The 17,444-nt window shown below is 37.6% G+C and overlaps 1 protein-coding gene across 35 annotated transcripts in view; it reads right to left on the bottom strand.

The window, feature by feature from the left end:
• CCSER1 (coiled-coil serine rich protein 1) overlaps positions 1–17,444 on the bottom strand; it is a 648,564-nt gene that overhangs the window by 308,108 nt on the left and 323,012 nt on the right. For 27 of the 35 annotated variants that reach the window (XM_086888585.1, XM_086888622.1, XM_086888586.1 and 24 more), the window contains one exon: positions 2,806–2,883. The exons of the other annotated variants lie outside the window; for them this stretch is intronic. In XM_086888585.1, coding sequence (XP_086744711.1) covers positions 2,806–2,883 — 78 coding nt within the window. The remainder of the gene's footprint in view (positions 1–2,805; positions 2,884–17,444) is intronic. 35 annotated transcript variants of the gene reach the window in all.

Here is a 17,444-nt window from a genome sequence, read left to right on the forward strand (position 1 = left end):
GTACTGGCTGCTGTGCTAAGTTGTTCCTTCCTCAAAGAAAACCAAATCTACTATTTACAACACTTACAGGGGATAGGTTGCTGAATGGCATTTCCTATATGTTTATCTGGTAATATTCTCATGGTTGGTTTAGGATTCAACAGCTCTGGAGTTGGCTACCTTTACTTCTTACCCAATTGTTTTGTACTCCTTTTGCTGGCTATCAGTGATAAACTTTTAAAGGTGCTGTCTTGATGTAAGTAAAGCCCAATGACTCAATTAAAGTAATGATGTACGATGGATTCACATGGACTACCTCTTGCTGCGCTGGAAAATATCTTCCTCCAAACACTCCTGAGCAGGGTCTTATATGATTTGGATCTTTCTGCTACAAGTCACATATACTGGGAGAATGGTAGCTGAGATTGGTGTTAGCAGAGCTGAGATGCAACTTACAAATAGTTCCAGGGAAATCTGGTTTCTAACTTTCATTAGATTAAATTCAAAATCTTACAATGGTTTTGTGCAAGCTTAGGTTCTCCATATTTTTCCAGCACATATCCTGTGAGACTAAGAATGACAGGCATCTGCTTTGGTGAAGTTAGATGTACAAGAAGACTACGGTGACAGGATTTGCATTCTTTCCTTATGCAGAAATGCAGACTTTCTTTTGAAGGAGAATTGTTAAAACCCAAGGAAGGACAGTTCCCTTTCTTGGTATAAAATGAGATACGATTGAGAACACAGGCCTGGTTTCATTTCAGAGTCTAATATAGAAGCTCATTAGCTCAGAGAACTTCAACTGTCCCAAAGAGAGGCAGTTTATAGGGCCCTGCTTCGTTACACCTGTGTTTTCAGAACCACAGAATGGAATTTCTTTTTCAATCTCCCTCTCAACAGCAAGGATGTAGGAAAGGTTATTATCATGTTGCTAAGGGAAATGCACCATCACATCATCAAAAGCCAATATTATTGACTGACAGTATTCGGAGAGGGCTATGGCTTGTAAAACCAGTCATTCACATTACAACTGGAACAATAGTGCTCTCTCTTGGAGTGAGTGAAGGAGAAATAACAGAAAATGTTACATTTTACATTATTTTTATTTCTACTAAATGCTGTGAAATGCACTTAACTTTTTCCTGGTCTGACCCCCATTTTACTTGAATTGCAAAGGAAAATGTTTCCTGGTTTGAAAAGTGACTGAAAATGAAAGATTAAGTAATGCTCTCTGCCCTATTTTTCTGTTTCTTTTACCATTTCTACCAGAGTTTTAATATAAAAAAAAATCTTTATTTCTTTGCTAGAGCAACTATTCCACTTCAAATAAGTAATTTACAACCCATTTTGGGTTCTAGGAGCACCATTTCCTTCAAAAATAAAGGCACTACAGTGTACTGTAGCAACACAGACAGAGCAATGTTTGATTACCTCAGCATGAGAATTATTAAGTTAGATTTTCTTACCTCTTACACCTTTATCTGAGCTGAGCAGCCCATTTCTTTGTACATGTCATATCTTAGTGGTTTTCCAGGCACTGGGAGACTCAACTACTGAATCTGACTTAGAATGCTGAGCAGACTTCAATGCACATTTAAAGTGGTGTTCCAAAGAAATAAAGATGTGTACCCCGGTATCTTGGCACAAAATTGGCCAATTTCAGCCAAATCCGACTGAGATGGGTCTTAAGAGCATTAAATCCAAAAGAGGAATAAGAATCAGTGAATAGCTAATCACTGATATCCAATCTGTACCTCCACTGATGAAACAACTGAGCAAGCACAATCCTTAACCCTTCTAATAGCAAGAATCAGTTAGCTGGTTGTACAACTGTTGCACAAACACTGAAAATATGGGGGGAAAAGACGGAGTTTCTTTTCTGGGCTTGGCCAGGTCTGAAGGACACTGTTATTTTTTGTGCTGGAAGAAGTTCAGGGCAGAAAAAAACTTTCCATCATCAAACTTCTTTAATTCCAGTTACTCAGCTTTAACTTAGCATCATCACAAAGTGACTAAAGCTCAATCCAGTCAACTGATTGTATGCACACAAAATGTGCAAACTTACTTGGGAGAGGGAAAAACTTCAAAAGGGATATTCTTGTGAGTGTAACTTCGTCCATATTATGACACCTACCGAGTCAATGGTGCTGAAAACCAAAGTTCCTCTTATCTAAGCAAACACCTGGCAAGGTGACCTCTTTGCTAGATGATGCATCACTGCTCTGAGTACCTGGGTGGCCTCAGGAGACCTCTCCCACAAGTTAGGATCTGCCTAAGGCTATTCTGTGTCCCAGGGATGGATACCATGGTGTCAGCTGAAAAACTGACACACGGCAACTCACTCGTCACAGCTTAAACCTCATGAAGTTGTGGACATTGTCCCAACATTTATTATTAACTAAAACTCCAGGCCTGTGGCTTACACTGAACTTATGCCAAAACTGTTCTTGAACAGACCTTTAATGTCTCCTGAATCCTTGGAGAAACTAATCATCGTTTTGTTAAAAGATATACATGAAATACAAAATAAAGAGAAAATCTGTTGATGACACACACTTACACAGGAATGCACATATCCAAATGGGATAATGGATAACAATACAGTCTTACAAATAACAGTTCACAGCTGTAGTCAGCTGGAAAAGTATTCAAAACCAACATTGTATTCTAGGTATTTCTTGAAAGTTGTATGGACACAGAACATCTTGTGACATCACAGTAACTTGAAGAAAAGGAAAAAGTAATAATAGCACTTCACAGTATAGCAGGTAACATGATAAGCCAAGATTAATAGACAATATTTATGATTAAATTAATTAACTGTACCTTGAAAAACAATGGCTCCTCAGGAAGGGGGCTAACAGGGAGGGAGGTTGTGCTACTGGCTGGACTCATGTCCGTACTCTGAAAGAAAAACACACAGGAGTTTGCATTTTCAATCAAGTTCTGTGGACAACTTTTTTACATTTTGGGGGAGGGTGAATGAAAGAGCTTGGAAACAGCACTGAAAAGTCAATAGAATTAGACTGACAACTGCAACCTGTACTTTATTTACTTGTAATTAGTTCAAGTATTTCACTAATGGGTAAGTACTTGCATTTTATTTTGAATTAACTCCCCACTCAAAGATGAAAACACATGCACAAGTACACAAACACACAGTTCATATTTGTTCATATAGAAAAAATTATTCTTCTCGAAAGAAAGTATGACAAAATTTTAAATTACTTTTGGGATGGCTCAATAGTATATTTAGAAGGAAAAATTAAGAGGAAAGCAATGTATTTCAGAAAAATATTCTGTTCGATGATTAAAAAAAGATCCTATTCACATGAGTCAATACACCTTACAAACAAGCACTAATACAAGAAAAGAAACAGTGAAGACCAAAGTTAATAAAAATAGTTCAGTATACTTCAATGGATCTGTCAAGTCAAAATGCCTGAAAGATTGACCTAGAATCCCCACCCTCTTCAGATCATATTTCAGTAACTCATTGGCTAGCATAGTCATTATTTTTACAGATGTGACATATTAAAACAGAGTATGTGACTCTTAACAATACAGAATGATAATAACAGAAGAACAAAATCTGGAGTTTAAAAACATATATAAACAATATCACAATTGTTCCAGAGACAACTAGAATAAGGCTACTTCTTGGGGAAAAAAGTCCATAAGCGCTAAAATGAAAAAAAATCTACCATGACCACCAATAAAAAAGAAATTAAGAATATTTTAAAAAGAAGTCAACAAGTTTGCACGACCTAGTAGTGTATTCCTTTTCACAATGTAGCATTGCAATGCAGAACGACTTAATAAATTCATCTTGTGCACTTGACTAATCCAATACCTCTTTTTGCATAGCTATGAATCAATTCTAAATCCTTTGATAAATGCAAATTCTGCAAGTGAAGCGCACCACTCCACCCAGTAATTTCTAACAGCTCATTCATCAGAAGATGTTTATGGAGAGACACTGCATTTTACTTAGCCAACTGGTAGGGGATGATAAAAGACAAAATTTTGGGTACGAAATCTCTGTGTCAAATCCAAGACAGGGCACAGAGACTTCAAAGTTAACATCCTCTGAGAAAATGTGAATTAAATTAGATGGCTATCAGTTACACCATAGCTGAAAGAAAAGACAACAGTTATCTGCTAAATAATAGGGATGCAAGTAAATGAGAAAGAAGCGGGCCACGGTAATTACATCTTAAGAAAGAGACAGGTAATTTATAACCTACAGAACACAGAGATGATGTTGAGGAATAAAGATTACAGCATGTCAGAAGGCCAGTATCTTTGTAGAATCCACTGTATTCAGAAACATTATGAATTTTAACTTGGACTCCTGCACCTGGATCATCAAGAAAACTGAACAATAATATTTACAAAATGAAGTGGAACTTAGATGTTCTACATTAAACACAGAGTGCAGACAAAACTAGACACTTCTGTGGGAATGTTTTGCCACAAATGCCAGCAGCTCAGCAGAAATTTTCCTTTTAATTTACATAGAATAGAAAAAAAAAAAAAAAATAACATGGGAAAGAAAAATCAAGCATCTGATTTCCAAGCCAAATCAAATGCCCTAATTCGTAATCAGAAGTGTGCAGACCCATCTTTAAGCATTGAAACAGCATCACTGTACGAAAATCTGCAAAATACGAGCTGCACGCTGTTGAGGGATAGCTGGAGTCTAAGGAAGGTTTAACAGCCCTGAGGATGACGCTGGTGTTGTCACAGAACATCTCAGGGCACATCCACAGGGTGGCCTCAGAAAAGCATCTGCTCTTCTGTGCTGGCTGGACAGGAGCCAGCACCGGTCTGATGTCACACTGCACCAAAAGGACTGGGGGGGAGGGAGGTTGTGTGCATTAGGAGGGGCACCACGACCAGACTGGCTTCTGGACTGAAAATAATTTGAGTCTGGCCAGACAGGAGCACTGGCAGAAGAGCCTGTGTCTGCCTAGAGCTATCCACATGTACATACTCTCAGTGGCCCCTTCAACACCTTCAGTAATTTTCCTCTCCAAGGGAAGCAGAGCAGTATCTTTGCCTGTGTAAATTAATTAAACCCAGTGGCACTAACACAGTTTATTATAGTGGAGAATTGAGTGAGACAGTACCAAAAGGGTTGTTTCTCCAGCTATTAAAAAACCCAAACCCTTACAAACTAATCACTGCTATGAAAGATGTTGATAGCTTGCCCTCCTGAAGCAATATACTAAGAATTTCAAACAACACCACACTCCCTGCTTAAATTTCCTTTCTATGGTGTGTTTATCATAATCACACTTTGCAGTCTAAAGCTCCCCATACATTTATTAAAAAAAAAAAAAAATATCACTGTGAGGAATTTACTCAATGGAGACTTTTTATTTGATCTTGTCTAAATCAATTGTGTTCTCATAAAAGCAGCCACTCTCTTCAAGTCCAGCATAAACTTGATAGGTTTTGGTTATAAATTAACAAGATGCTATACCATTAGGCTATAATTATATCTAGTAAGTCACTGCAAATGCTAAATAAACATAATCTGTATCTTAATTCAAAATATTAGGCAAAATTAGGACATCTCATTTTGCAGTACTTTGCTGTGCAACTATAATTTTAATATGTATTTTTTACACACAAAATGCACAGCTGGGTTTTGTTGACTGAGCCTTTTCCATGTGTCACTGGAAATCTCTCAGTTTACCAGAGGGCAGAAAATTTGCACAGCTTTAATCACCTAAACTACATTTTCAAAATATCTGAATACCAAGCAATTCAAGTATTTCTCAGAACAACATTTTAGAAAAATACTGTCTTTGTCTCACACCAAAAAAAACCCTGGGACCATTTCTCTCAGTGCTTCCTTCTAGGTAATTTTTTTTGTTTGTTTGGAACGGGCTGTTAATATCCAGAAAACTGACATTATTAGAATTTTGTCAATAATTCTTCCATGATTGCAAAGATCAATGCTCGAGTCTTATTCTAATTCCTAGAATCAGTCTAAATATACATCATCCTTATTGTGCAGCTGAACAGGTACCTTGGAGTCACTGATAGGCCATGCTAATCATTCATCCTTGGAGAGCAACGTTAAGACATTGATCAGGAAGCTTCCTGGCAATGAGGCAAAGGAAGAAAACAAGTCTAAGAATACAAATTTTTCCCATTTCTACATCCATTTTAGAGATCCAAGGTCAGGATCCTGTCTGACGACACATTCTCACCATTTGAGCTAGATCAAAATGAAAACAGCTGTTTCCAGAGCTCTTTTAACGTAGTTACAGGCTTGGTTTTGTTTTATTCCACTCATCTCTACCTTCCTCAAAAGCAGAACGTTTCACAAAGCTATGTTACAATGTAAACTGTCTAACAGAAGATTAGAGAATGTAGTCTGTGGTTCTCCACAAGAAGGTATGTGCAGAGTGTTAAAAACACTCTGAAACTCTTGAAAAGGACTCTTTTTTTTTTTGAAGAATCATCTTCCAATCTTCAGCAACTCTTCTATAAATGAAAGCAGATTCACCTCTTAAATTCAGATTTTTCTTGCTCCAAATCTTTGCCTTTAATCTGATGTTCTTTAGGAAGTGGCCTATCTATCAACCTTCGTTAACTGTGCCATAAAATAAGGACCATCCACCAAGAGAAGCCAATTTAATTTGCTACAAGTGCCTCTCGACGGGTAAACACGGCAGTGGTAGCTGGCACACACTGCCTTCTCAGGAGATCAGTACAGCAATTTATTGATCTGAGGAGTTAATACTGACAGAGAAAACCTTCAGTGGATATTAGAGCTAGAGATCCAATAAATCTTTATAATAACTGAAGAAAAGACAATCTGTGTACTTTATAGCTTTTTCTAAGGGGTAGTGGATGAGTGTTGAAGTGACTTTCAGAGTGATAGTTTTAGTTGTATCATAAGTTATGTCAGAAAATATCATTTTATAATCTAGAAGTTGAGTAGAACTAGGAAATTAAATAAGTGCAGTCAGCAAGCTCAGTAGTGACATTTTGATATACTGAGGGTAATCAAAGACCTGCAAATGGATTTATTAATGGGTCTGCACAGCATCTTTATGAAATATTGTACTTAAATATCATTATCCCATTTTATCCATGAAAGTGAAAAAGAAGGAATAGTGATTTGCTCACAGCTATGAAGGGAGGTTAAAAACAAAGACAGAATCATCCAGTTATTCATCCAGGGTGTGCAATGCTCTCCTACACACTTTTGGAGTGCTCTGATTTCTGTAATTTCTGTATTATTTAATGTCATGGGGAGGTTTTGGTCATACACATACTTCCTGCAAATAAATTTTCTATAAACAACTGAGGCCAGAAAAATGAAAACTAGTTTAGATTAAAAAAAATGGTAGAGACACAATAAAAGCTTTCACTTCCCACCCTCCATCAGGTTTGAGCAACATCCTCCAACATCTCCCATCTCTCTTACTAAGAATGGAGTGAGAGCCTCCTTAAAATGTATTTTTTAATATCTACGAATACAGTTCAGGTGTTATTTATAAATCCATGTCATGTCTCCTTCCTTAGAAGATATAGTTAAATATTCTAATTACTAATGCATGCAATTAACAGCTGAGACATTTAAGTATTATTTTCCAGTACCTGCCTGGAGCTGGCTGCTCCCATAGCTAGGAAGGCTGCATGGGTCTTGCATCTGACCTGAGTTATTGTAGCTCCCATTGCAGGGGTGAAGCATAAATTACAGCTACTGTTGTCTTGCTACCTCTTTTTATGCTACATGAGGTACAGACGGCCAAGTAGGTTTTCAGCGGTTCAATTACCCACTGATTCTCAATCAGCAATTAGTATACAGGCACACAGATTAGTCCTGATTCCTCTCACAATCTAAGCAAAGGCAGTCACCTGGGGAAGCTGGGAAATCTCACCTCATGAAAGATAAGATACTGATCTGTCACTTAGCAGTATTTGTATGTCCAGTACTGTTTATTCTAGAAGAGTCTGAGTTTTCAGGATGTCTTTTAAATCTAACACTTAGCACAATTATTTTTCTTCCACTGAGGAGGGGTTAGTATGAAGAATATTTTGTTGACTGATATTTAATTCCACTTGGAAAAATAGCTGAAAAGATGCTCTTTCAACTTTCTAATTAGGCTAAATCAATTATAAAGCCCTTACCCAGCAAGTAATAAAGCGTACATGGTTTGTTGAAAGGCTACTATGTTTGAAATAGTTTAGACTTAGACTATATTTTCACACTGTTTTATATTTAACATAAACTTAATTTACTCAAATATTTAAATTTACTAAGTTACCTATCCCTCTTCTCCTTATATTAATTGTGGAAGTGCAAGAACACCAAAGCACAAATTACTATTATTATCTGTTTTTCACTTTCTAAAATGGCAATATGCAATTCCTTAACATAAAAATATGTTGGTAGGCAGGACAAGGACAACACCTTCATAAACATTTTGAGATTTGTAAAGGAAGTAGAAAGCTGAACTATTGAGAATGGCAGATTGCTGGTTTACAATTGAGTACATACAGAGTGGGGGAAAAAGTCTGTTTTTATAAGCACAGAAATACCACATTTCTTACAATAGACAGTGACATACATGTCATTACATAACTAACACATTTATTTAACAGCAAATATATCTTCCCTTTCTGCTCTTTATTTTCACCTGGATTTTTATCTTGCTCATCCTCCCACTCTGCCTTTTCTCCCTGCTTTCCTCCACAAAACTCATAATAAACAGAGGCACAAGTTTCCTTGTCAGACAACCTCCTGCCACAGAAAGGTTACACCAAGGGCCCATTAATATGTAGGAGAAAACCATTTTTACCTTTCCAACAGCAAATTCACTGCAAGTTAATCTCTAAAAACCTCCTTCACTTCTACTGTAAGCAGAATCCAATTTCAGAACTAATTTGGACAATGACTTTGGGGTTAACATCTCTTAGAGGGGAGACCTGTGGGATCATCAATGACTGTCACTCTCTCAGTTGGGACTGCTTCCATGACACAAGATATTAAATGCAACTCCAGTCATATTTTTATCCTAGTGAAATCCAGGGGGTTGCTTTCACAGATGCAAATGCTTTGTTGACAACACAGTGGAGAACTGATTTCCTTAAGCAAAACTCTACTCCCTCTTCAGTTTCTATTGTTTCTTTCATACTTCATTGACTGTACTATCCAGCCTTGACATTTTGTTATTGTATATTCCTCCCTAATAATATCCTATAAAATCTGCTTTTTCTGCTCTTTCAGCAGGCAATTGAGAGAACCAAGTGCTCTCCTGGGATTTTAATCTGCAGGCTGCCTATTTCAATTGCTTTTCTCTCCTTGCAGGAGATCTTTCAGGTTCAAATGTACACATTTTTTTTCTCAAACTGCTTTCAGCTTTGTAGAAAATATGGCTGTTGTCTCTCACAGTAGGTTCAGTGTGTTGTTTTTTTTTAACTCTAATCACAAAGACTCTTTCTCCAAAGCCTGCATCACAGCACTCACAGTAACCACCTGATACTCCACAGCACAGTCATAATCTGAACCTGAAAGAAAATGTCTGGTCTGCATCCACTCAAAGAAGAGGCTATCAGCAGAGAATATCTCAGCTCCCTCAAACTTCTACATCTTTCTGCACAGAGATTCACTGTTTTCCTGCACTTCCAAATAAAACACTTAGAACAGAACCAGTCAATTAATCAAACTGAGAAGGGTCAAATCACAGAAAATAATTGACTCCTCTCCCTCCCTTTCACTCACAAGCAAGTTATGCATTATTATATAACATACTGGGACCAAGATACAAGGTGAAATTAAAAAGGATTAGATACCAGTACAAAGAATAAATGCACCTACAATTACATTAAAGAGGACAAAAATATAAATAGAATATACATTTATTTGGTGCTGGATATGGGGAAGCAACTGGCTTGATGGGTTAGGAAGAAAATGCTCCCCAAACCAGGTTGTTCTCCAGGTTCCTCTGAATTACCCACAGACAGCCACTTTTGGAAGCCAGACATGGATTTAGGTGCCAGTTTCAGCACAACAGTTCCTATGCTCACAATTCACTGCTCTCCATGAAGCTCTGAAAGAAGTTTGTAATCTCCTTACAGCCAGTGTAATGTCTTTTTTTAGTCTACAAAAGACACGATTCCTTCAAGACAGAATCTATTTCTACTTGCTATTAATGAATATCTTTCTTTAAGGCATGCATTTTAGCATACATCAAACTCACATCTAAAAACTACACATGCTTTATTGTCCAGTATATCCCTTTGCCCATAACAGAGATATAGGTGGTATCCCCTCCAATATTTTGGTTAGTTAACTGACCACAGTTTCACTGACTTACAGTGCTTTCATCTAAATGAACACAATGTTTCATAATATTGACAAAACTGATTTTTTCAATTTAAACACAATGAAGCCAACCTGACTTTCATTAACAATTTTCTGCTAAATTGTCCAGTTGTTTCCTAAATTTATTTTACTTTGTAAGCATCCATGAACAACTTTGCCAGAGTTTCACAACTGTGCTTCAGTCTGAGGCTAGGTTTTATTTTTCTGTGATTCCCAAAGAAGATTCATATGACTTCAATTTCTATGCATTTCATTGAGGTTTTAACAAGCTATTTTGCACTTCCTAAATGTTGTGATTGCAATTATTCTCACTTCTTCATCAGTCCTCAGAAGGGTTTTTACAATTTCAGTATGGAACCAACTCCTGACAGGGTATTTAAACTTATTTAGATGCAGTAGCTTCATTCTCAAAAAACTGTCTTGAATTACCCAGTTAGAGCTTAAAAGAAACATTTTAAACATCTGTATGTATCTGCTACTAAATGAAGGAAGACAGGCTGGGTGTTTTTTCCATGCTACATGAAAAGAAACAAGTGACATTTCACAATCTGAAATATATTTTTCCTGGCTGCAGGAAACTTGTTCTGGTTAATGTTGATAGAAGTAAAAGCTAAAAAATTAGTGAGTTGCACTATGTTATTTGCTTCACGGTGTTTTCAATAGTAATGTTCTCTAATGACTTTTGAAAGTTGAATCTATGTGGCATATATATATATAAGGCAATATTTCATCTCCTGAAATGTAGAAATTCTGATTACCACAGACAGTTTCTAGAATGCTAAGCCCACTTTTTTAGTTTAAGAAGCAGATTCCACGGTGGAGTTGGTCAAAGCAGAACAAAAATTCCTGAATTTTGTAAAAATGCCTGAGTTTTTGCCTTTACACACCAGCTTTCATTCTTAAGGGAAAAATTAAGGGTAACACAGAACAGGAACTTTGACTCCCACCCACTGTCAGAAGGTTCAGTATAGGTTCTGACAAAACTAAAGTAATCTCTCCACAGTCCTTCCAGCTCCACTTGTACTCCTTTCTACTTTCCAGTGCTAAATGACATCTTCTTGTGCAGGGACCCCAGAGCTGGTGCAACCCTACAGGTGGGGTTCCAGCAGAGCAGAGCAGAGGGGCAGAATCCCCTCCCTCCCTCCCCTGCTGGCCACACTGCTTGGGATGCAGCCCAGGACACATTTGGCTTTCTGGGCTGGGAGTGACCATTGCCAGCTCATGTCCAGCCTCTCATCCCTCAGCACCCCCAAAACCATCTTCAAGACTGTCTGCTCTTTCTTACTTCTTAGTTTACTTGCACAGCATCTCCTATTTCTCCCACTCCTGCACCCATTCCATCACCAACATTAGCCCACTTGTGCCATCCAGCTGAACCTGAAAGTATTCCCACCTTCTCTACCTTTCTCCCTTCGGCCAACACCTGTCCCTTTCAGTCTGAATGGAGGCTAATACATATATGATATCTAATACAGTGTATACATATATACACACAAAATTGACTAAAGGAATCTTTCTGTAGCTGCCATACAATTAGCTTGCTGCTGAAAAGATAAATACACAGTGAAGCTGGTAAAGTAACAAATGTGTGAAAAAGTTGTAGGATTTTGCTACAGAGAACCGTAATTTTGATACAACTCAGCCTCAAGCTCTGTGAAGTCTGGGGAGGCCAAGCTATGCTGTTTAAGAAACTGATACCATTTGCAAAGAAACAGAGGAGTTCAAAGCTGCTGTACTAGTACTTAGGCATTGCATTATTGTTATTTTTAGAGCCCTCAGCTGAGCATTTTTTTCATTTTTATGTTTTGCAATAGAATTATATACTAAATTTGCTGAGATATCTAAATAGCATTTTATAAAGCCATTAGCAATAAAATATTCATTTTTCATTTATATTATGTCCAGGAATACAAATGAGCATAATTTCTTCCTACCCTTCAACATTAATAGGGAAACCAAGGAGAAAAATTGAACTCACCTTTCACATTCATTTAACTACAATAAAACATAAAGGGCCTTTAAGATGAAAAAAAATCCTAAAAATAATACTATTTTCTTTGTAGATACTGTTACAGGCATCTCCACTATTTTAGTAATATATTTTATTAATATATTTTATTCTTTTTTTCTAGTTATGTAATTCCACAAGACAAGGTTAAGGTACTGGCTCCATCAATGTGTGATACATCAGTATTCCTTGAAACAGCTTTGGTAAAACTACAAAATTAAATCAGCAAGAGGCAAAGGAAATGAGGAGACATGTTAACTCCTAGACTCACACTACAGGCTAGGAGTTTATCCGTAGCTGCTTTATGCCATGGAGCAATTGGCATTCTGGCTTATCTGATGGCAGCCTCTCTGCATGGATCCAGAGATCCTTTTCCCTTCCCTTCCACCACCATGATTTTAGCTCTCAGCAGCTGCCACTGCTTACACAAGAATCTCTGTAGGCTCAGTTATGGTGAAAACAGAAGCTTTCCTTGGCAGAGTCGTTGGATCTTTCCCTGCTCGGCACCACAGAGGTGATGGCAGGTGCTAACACCTCCTGGCTGCTGCATGGAGGCCCTGTGGGTGTCTCTGCTGCCATCCCACCTACAAGCAAAAGCTGGTCCCCTCTCTTCTTCCTAAAACCCTCAAGAACTCCGAAAGAAACTAACATCCAAAAGTACATAAAACAATCCCCTGAGAGATCGCAGGTAGCAGAAATATCCTGGATTTAAATAATGTCCACCAGCAGAGCTGGCCTGAAAAGCCTGGCTTACAATTATTCCTGTTGAACTCTAGCTCTTACCCTGCTGCTGCTCTCAACATTTCAGGAGTGAGAAGTTCAGTACAAAAATTTCACCAGTCTGCTTTTTCATGCCTCTTAAAGTTGGGGCAATTTACTATGTCTGCATCAGATATTGCATACAATGAAGAATCTTGAAAAGAAGGAGGTTGCCCTGAGAATAGTGGGGTATTTTTGCACTGGAATACAGGAAACAGATAAAATATAAGAAACTTGAAGCACATACACCAAAGATGCAAAAACATACTTGTGGAACACTGCATTTTCAACAGAAGAAATCAATACTGAGGAAATAGTAAAAGCAATATCACCCATACCTATCTATTTCATTGTAACTTCCATTTAATAGCCATGGACCTTTTTTGCCCCAAGTCCTGCATCAATCAGAGCACATGATGATGGCCTTTAAAAGCTTCTCAGTACTTTTTTTAACATACAGGACTCATATTGCAGCACCAGGATATTGCAAAGGGTCTGGAAGCGGCCCACATGTGATCAGACAAAAATTCTGCTTCCATGTTTCAATCTTTTCTAGTCTAATGCCTCCATTTCTTTCACTCAGTTCTGATTACTCTTCAGTAGTATAAAGTCTAAATGGCTCTTGCATTAAAGGGCAATGGACAGCTGCCCAGAAGCAGTTTTAATCCTTGTTCTCAGCAGAGAGGTAGAGTTTAGTGCCAGCAGCTCTGAAAAAGCCTTACATTAAACAAAACCCCATCAATACATATTTTTTAAAAAGAATTTTCAACTTTTACTAATAGCTCTTAAAACTGAGATATTAACAGTGAATACAAATGACTTTTACATCACTTTTCCTTGTTTGTTAGCTGCAAATAAGTGTGTCATAGCTAGAATGCAGGGGAAAAAAAAGCCGTGTTGTAGCTTTTTAACAGATGCAAGTAAAAATCCAACAGAAAAATCCTCATCGTTTAAGTACGGTTTTCCTGAGGGAAAACAAAAATTCTCATAGGATTCTCATTGCTTTAAAAAGCTTTCAGGCAGGTAACTGAAGTAAAAATACTATGTTCAAGGAAGATACTTGCAGGTACATATTTTTCAGAGGATTTCTACAAAATCACACAAAATATTAATTAATTAATTATTAAAATTAATATTATTAATTTCCATCTGTTTACTCAAGTTTCCTAAAACAGAAGTCATTTGTTTTCACCATGTCACTAGTGTTTTTACAATGCCACTAGCTCCATGCTGCAAGGTGTGATAGACCCACTGGAAGGACAGGATGCCATCCAAAGGGACCTGGACAAGCTCGAGGTGGGAACCTCATGAGGTTCAAGAAGGCCACATGCAAGGTGCTGCAGCTGGACTGGGACAGCCCCAACACAGGCTGGGGGATGAAGCAACAGAAAACAGAGAGGCTGGGAGAAGTGGGTTTGTTCAGCCTAGGGAAGGCTCCAGGGAGACCTCACTGAAGCCTTTCAAGACTTGAAGGGGGCCTGTAAGAAAAATGGGGGAAGGGGGTGCTGCACTAGTACAAGGAGTAATGGTTTTCAACTAAAAGAAAGTCGATTTAGCTTAGATAAAAGGAGGAAGTTTCTTACTGTGCAGGTGGTGAACCACTGGAACAGGCTGCACTGAGATGTGGTGCTCCATCCCTGAAAACATTCAAGGTCAGGTTGGACAGGGCTCTGAGCAACCTGATCTAGTGGAAGATGTCCCTTCAACTCAGTGCACGACTAAATGACCTTCAAAGGGTTTGATTTTTTTAAAAATTTTGTTTCCTTGAACACAAGGTATCACAGAATTCCAAATGTTCAAAGAGGCAAGCATGGGCCTTCGACAGATTTATGCAGCAGTGACTTATGCCCAATAGTCACAAATTTAAGTTACTGATGTTCCTGTTTTTCAAGCCATTTCAAGCAGATGAAGGATATTGCCTGCATGGAGTGTCCTGTATAAATGGGGCCTGAAATAGTGAATAAAAGCTCAATTTATGGAATCAACAGCAGTGGAAAAATACAAGGAAAAAATTATGCAGGAAAAAAATGTAAAAATGCAAAAATGCATGAACATCAAAATAGCATTGATAACTTTATTTTCTATTTTCTATTTCAAGCAGTATGATCACTTCTGCAGTGTAATTTGAATTTATTTATAAATAAAGCTGATTAATGCTTTATAGTATAAAATGAATTCAAGTTTCAATTCTTATGATAATTTAAATACTTTTCAAGAGAAACATGTTTTTCTTCAGCTGCTTCTCATTTAAATCTGTGCCTCAGGTGCACAAATTTAACCTTTATCTTACAGCACTTGTATATGCAAGGCTAAATTAATCTGTGAGCCAAAGCCAGGCAGTTCTTCCAGGAGAGAAGTATCTTCTCCCCATGGACTGCACAAGTAGGGAGCTACTACTGCAGTTGGTCAGGACATGAACACACATAGGGAATGATCTGTTCTGATCTAACTTTCCACAAGAGAACTCTTCACACAACTGCCAGCGTGAAATACAACTGAACTATTTTAAAACTGGAAGAAACACACTTCTCTGTAAATGTAAATTGTAACTGTGCAATAAGCACCTCCTCTGGATAAAAACCAATTTCCCCACCCCAAGCTTTTGTAAAGCAAAATAGGGAATCTGGAGATCCGAAAAGGTCAAAGCCTTTTGTACATCATCATGCAATTCTCCAGCTAAGAGTACAGTATTCTTAACAACTCAGCCTAAGGTTTGCTGAGTGATTATTATCAGAATAATTTCTAAAAATAGCATCAATTGCTAGATGCTGGGAGGAAAGAGAAAAGGGTGTGATTGCTGAAAAATAAGCCTGAAAAAAGAGAACTTATGCCTTTTGTGCTTATTTTGACACAATCTTTTCAGCATTTGACTTGCTGAATTTCAGCTGCCTACACAAAGATACACCACTCATCCAATATATTATGTTTAAAGAAAAATTCCCTTATTTTTACGTGTTTTGTGAAATATGGAGTCTCAGGTATTTTATCCTAAGCATACCAAAAAATAAAATTCAACAGCATGCTGAGTGAAAATAATAAAATACTGAGTTGCTATAGAAATTTCAGAAATTGAGGATGAAAATCAGATTCCAGGAGTATATTAAATACTGACAGTAATTTCTATAAAATACAGTATTATTTTTCATGCATTAAGAAAGTCACAGAACAAATCTCAAAAACCACGCATAAAAAAAAAAACAAACATCTGCCCTACAACTCAATCAAGAGCTGGAATGAATTGTCTACTTTTTGTTTACTCTTTATGAAGAATGGGTGGCATCAGGCTTCTAATGCTGCATGATTGCCTTGTGAAAACAAATCACTCTTCAGATGTGTTTTTTGAAGGCCAGCAGACAAGAACAGAGACATTTTGTTTCTGGTTGCCAGGGGATACAGAAGACCGTTTTCACACAGTGCATCATCGCTGCTTTTGAAAAATGGCGTTAGCAGAAATTTCACTGATGTGCCGATGTCTCGTTCTCCTTCTCACCTTCAGTGAGACTGCAGCGACCTACAGTCCTGCAGGATGAGGGGGTTTTAATATTCAATAATTATCTATCCCCATGGCCTTTACAAAGAATATACTGCCATTAGTACACCCAAAACTTAGAAGCGTGATTATACAGGGGCTGAAACACTTCTCTGGAACAACAAGTTGTGCAATTCACAACCTATTCAATTCTCTAATAATGTATACATGCAGAGTAATATTTGATATGATTGAAGTCTCATATGAGATAATTTTCACCTAGTTAAATGACAACACACGACTTCACAAACAGTGGGACAGCAGTGTCTGACAATTTACTCTACTCCAGTGGTTTCAGTCAAAATTCTGATGTGTAGGTTTTGTGCAAATCCACTTGCACACCACATATGGGGACTGCCATAAAAAGCAACATCAGCTGCAGTTAATTTCCACTGAGCAACAGAAACTTGGAGGAGGGAAGGGAAGCCTTCAAAAGATAATTTCTGTCATGAAAAGAACTATGTCAGGCCAAAAATAGACTTTGCTGCTTACTAAAGGATTGTGTCAATAAGACAGCTCCTGAAAAACATCTCAGCGGCATACCACCAACAAGTTTTGTATCTTTCATCAGTAATTCTGTAAATTTTTTATATTTTGTTTTAATAAAGCCAAATAATAAATTTCAGAATGCAAAAAATAATAGAAAAGTCATTATTATATCTTTATCTGTTCAGCTGATACCTGAACTGCTTACTGTGATGTGCTCCTGACATGAAGAATCACCCAGAAGAACTGAGAACTAAAGCGTTTTACTGGCACATTCTTGTAAGAAGGTGAAAAAACCCAGGAAGCTGAATACAATGGCATCCTAATGG

This window comes from Cyanistes caeruleus, chromosome 5 (assembly GCF_971803275.1).
Source record: "Cyanistes caeruleus chromosome 5, bCyaCae1.hap1.1, whole genome shotgun sequence".
NCBI classification, from domain to species: Eukaryota; Metazoa; Chordata; class Aves; order Passeriformes; family Paridae; genus Cyanistes; species Cyanistes caeruleus.